General features: G+C 44.8%; 1 protein-coding gene across 1 annotated transcript; it reads left to right on the top strand.

The window, feature by feature from the left end:
• The first annotated feature begins 1,282 nt into the window (after positions 1-1,282).
• Positions 1,283-4,115, top strand: LOC120222602 (tetratricopeptide repeat protein 30A). Its single transcript, XM_039220482.1, has one exon. The coding sequence runs from the start codon at positions 1,469-1,471 to the stop codon at positions 3,464-3,466; it is 1,998 nt and encodes a 665-aa protein (XP_039076413.1). The 5' UTR covers positions 1,283-1,468; the 3' UTR covers positions 3,467-4,115.
• The last annotated feature ends 204 nt before the right edge of the window (positions 4,116-4,319 follow it).

Raw genomic sequence — 4,319 nt, 5'->3', positions numbered from 1 at the left:
CCCAAACACTGGGCTCTTACAAACTCATCTATAGGGGATATATGGAATGAGGTATTTAACAGTAACTATTTCCTACTGAAAATAGATGTTGACTATCCTGGCACAGCTGCTCACTACCTAGCTGTGTGGTCTTAAGCAAATAACATCAAACTTTCCAGTACACAGACTCCTTACTTGTACTATATAGAATATGAGGGTGGTTATTAAAATTAGAAAAAAATGTACAGAAATGGTCTAATAGAGTGTCACACAATATGTCTGGTGTTGGGTCTAAAATTCATATACAGAAAAGACGCAGGGCCAGCAAAACTATAAGGATGATAAAGGACTTCCATGGAAGTCTTTAAGCAAATACCAAAATCATGCTTTTATTTGGACACTGTTTATCTTAAGGACTAGACAGGCCAATGCAAATGATAGAAGACCAGTGGAGGGGGGCCTGGGTGGTTCACTCAGTTAAGTGTCTGACTTCAGCTCAGGGTGTTTGAGCCCCACATCCGCTTGTGCCAACAGGTCAGAGCCTAAAGCTTCCGGATTCTCTGTGTGTGTGTCCCCTCCCCTACTCGTCCTCTCTCTCTCTCAAAAATAAACAGTTTTTGAAAACACCAATGGAGATCTAGGTAGATCAAGAAAGAATGGTCTCTTCTTTGGAGTGAAATTTCGTTAGAGGGCCAGGGCAGGAGTCCAAGTGTAAGTGGCCCCATCTGTTCAGTAATAATTGTTTATTTAAAAAAAAAAAAAAAAGAGGGGCAGATTATAGAAACTTGAATCTAAAATTGAGGATCTCACAGAAGCTGATAAGATTCACAGAAGCTATCCCACGCCACCTGTGGAAAAATAGAGACTTTCAGTCTCTCCATATTACGTTGCTAAAAAGTATGCCCTCAGGATAGCTTTAAAAAGGAACCTAATTTCAGGGTGCTACCAAGGAGGTAGTCCGCCATTTCCTTCCCACTAATTTACAATCACAAAACAGGAACCGATATCTTTTGTAGGTATTGCACACCGTAAATAGCTAAGAAAAGCAAGGGGTTTCAGACCATAAACTTTCCTCTCCCGTGCCAGACACCGAAATGCTACAAATGGAACCAAACAAACCGCACTAACAAAAACAAAACGCCGGTGAAACACCCTATCCCAATGCGTGGGAGTTGGTCCCGCGAGACTAAACTCCCAGCAGGCAGCGCGGTCACGTTCAGGGCGGCGGCGTTGCTGCAGTGCTGCATGCCGGGAAGTGGAGTTTTCGTCTCTCAACTGCGTGGAAGCGTTTGTTCGGTCTTGCGTGACGCACGGCCTTAGCAGCCTAAAGTCTTCAAGAACAAAATTAATAACTAAAAGACTAATTTCAGTGATGACTTTTTATTCCCATTGAGCTTATTCCGTAACAAAGTACTCTCAAGACGAGCACCTTTCCTTTCCGGTGGGCTTGTTGCCGTGGTAACCAGCACGCACAACCAACTTGGCGATTATGGCCGGGCTGAGCGGCGCGCAGATCCCCGATGGAGAGTTCACTGCCGTCGTGTACCGGCTCATCCGAGATTCGCGCTACGCTGAGGCGGTGCAGCTGCTGGGCGATGAGCTCCAGCGGAGCCCGAGGAGCCGCGCCGGCCTGTCGCTGCTGGGCTACTGCTACTACCGCCTGCAGGAGTTCACGCTGGCGGCCGAGTGCTATGAGCAGCTGGGCCAGCTGCACCCGGAACTGGAGCAGTACCGCCTGTATCAGGCGCAGGCCCTGTACAAGGCCTGCCTTTATCCAGAGGCCACCCGGGTCGCCTTCCTCCTGCTGGACAACCCCGCCTACCACAACCGGGTCCTCCGTCTGCAAGCCGCGATCAAGTACAGCGAGGGCGACCTGCCCGGGGCTAAGAGCCTGGTGGAGCAGCTACTGGGCGGGGAAGGGGGAGAGGACAGTGGGGGTGAGAACGAGCCCGATGGTCAAGTCAACCTGGGCTGTTTGCTCTACAAGGAGGGGCAGTATGAGGCCGCGTGTTCCAAGTTCTTTGCGGCCCTCCAGGCTTCGGGCTACCGGCCTGACCTTTCCTACAACCTGGCTTTGGCCTATTACAGTAGCCGGCACTATGCCCCGGCGCTGAAGCACATCGGCGACATTATTGAACGTGGCATCCGCCAGCACCCAGAGCTAGGTGTGGGCATGACCACTGAGGGCATTGATGTTCGAAGTGTTGGCAACACCTTAGTCCTTCACCAGACTGCCCTGGTGGAAGCCTTCAACCTCAAGGCAGCCATAGAATACCAACTGAGAAACTATGACGTAGCCCAGGAAACCCTCACTGACATGCCACCTAGGGCAGAAGAAGAGTTGGACCCCGTGACCCTGCACAACCAGGCGCTAATGAACATGGATGCCAGGCCTACAGAAGGGTTTGAAAAGCTACAGTTTTTGCTCCAGCAGAACCCCTTTCCCCCGGAGACCTTTGGCAACCTGCTGCTGCTCTACTGTAAGTATGAGTATTTTGACCTGGCAGCAGATGTCCTGGCCGAGAATGCCCATTTCACTTACAAGTTCCTCACACCCTATCTCTATGACTTCTTGGATGCCATGATCACTTGCCAGACAGCCCCTGAAGAGGCTTTCATTAAGCTTGATGGGCTAGCAGGGATGCTGACTGAACAGCTCCGGAGAGTCACTAAACAAGTACAGGAAGCAAGACACAACAGAGATGATGAAGCTGTCAAAAAGGCAGTGAATGAGTATGACGACACTCTGGAGAAGTATATTCCTGTGTTGATGGCCCAGGCCAAAATCTACTGGAACCTCGAGAATTATCCAATGGTGGAAAAGATCTTCCGCAAATCTGTGGAGTTCTGTAATGACCATGACGTGTGGAAGCTGAACGTGGCTCATGTGCTGTTCATGCAGGAAAATAAATACAAAGAAGCTATAGGGTTCTATGAACCCATAGTCAAGAAGCATTACGACAACATCCTGAATGTCAGTGCTATTGTGCTGGCTAACCTGTGTGTTTCATATATTATGACAAGTCAGAATGAAGAAGCTGAGGAGTTGATGAGGAAGATTGAAAAGGAGGAAGAGCAGCTGTCCTATGATGACCCCGATAAGAAAATCTACCACCTCTGCATTGTGAATTTGGTGATCGGCACACTTTATTGTGCCAAGGGAAATTATGACTTTGGGATTTCTCGGGTTATCAAAAGCCTGGAACCTTATCATAAGAAACTGGGCACGGACACCTGGTATTACGCCAAAAGATGCTTCCTGTCTTTATTAGAAAACATGTCAAAACACATGATTGTGCTTCGTGACAGTGTTATTCAAGAATGTCTCCAGTTTCTAGAACAATGTGAAGTTTATGGTAGGAACATCCCTGCTATTATTGAACAACCTCTGGAAGAAGAAAGAATGCATACTGGAAAGAATACAGTCACATATGAATCCAGACAGTTAAAAGCTTTGATTTATGAGATTATAGGATGGAATATATAATGATGTCATAATGGAATGTATAAAAATGGTGCTGTTATTCTGTTATCTATATTTCATCCTGTATTTTGCTTGTATCCATCCTTTGACATCTTTACATTTGGTACATGAGCCTTGTTCACTTTATAATTAAAATAGTTTAGATGTAACTTTTGAGAAACCTCACAAAATGAAATATAATCAAAAGAACATGTACCATAAAAGGGTTTATGAAAAAATTCAGAAATGAATGAGGAAGTTGTGTCAAATACTATTTGTAATACCTATGTTCTCATTTGTATTTTGTGCTTTGCTTTAACCTAAGTGAACCCTGCATCCTAAGATTACATCATCCAGAAACTAGGCACTATCAACTCCAGAACTCAGATAATTCATAGGTGATCTGCACATTAATAAGTATTTCAAGAATTACATGCTCTACTCTTAGCAGCTTACCCTTATAACTACATTAATTTGTAATGCATTCATTTTGGATAGAGTTATATGTTTGGGCAGAGTTTTCCAGTGGTTGTAATGCTTTCACAAAAATTCCTTATGTTCTAGATGTTGTTGCGATTGTTTTTAAATTGCAGGGCTCATGGGAAATCTTGTGCCATAACAAAATTAGGATACTATGGTGTGGATACAATAAACAATTGACAAATTTCTGTGATTTTCTTTTGCTCCTTTTGTTAATCTGATAAACATAAACATGATTCTATTGTTTATGTCGTTGACCTGTAACAATTATTAACAGAAGGTAGACTTGGAACTTAGTTCTTAACTTTAGGACACATTCATGCAGTAGTTTGTTTCCATGGTGTATAGCTTCTTGAAAAAAGAAAAATATTCTACATTATTTCCATGACCCTCTCAC

The sequence above is a fragment of the Hyaena hyaena genome, unplaced genomic scaffold (assembly GCF_003009895.1).
Source record: "Hyaena hyaena isolate Hyena2069 unplaced genomic scaffold, ASM300989v1 scaffold_901, whole genome shotgun sequence".
NCBI lineage: Eukaryota > Metazoa > Chordata > Mammalia > Carnivora > Hyaenidae > Hyaena > Hyaena hyaena.
This window is presented reverse-complemented; position numbering and strand designations above follow the sequence as displayed.

What these genes read in the sequence shown, in the direction of transcription:
- LOC120222602 (XM_039220482.1), top strand. Translation starts at nt 1,469, where the DNA reads ATGGCCGGGCTGAGCGGCGCGCAGATCCCCGATGGAGAGTTCACTGCC.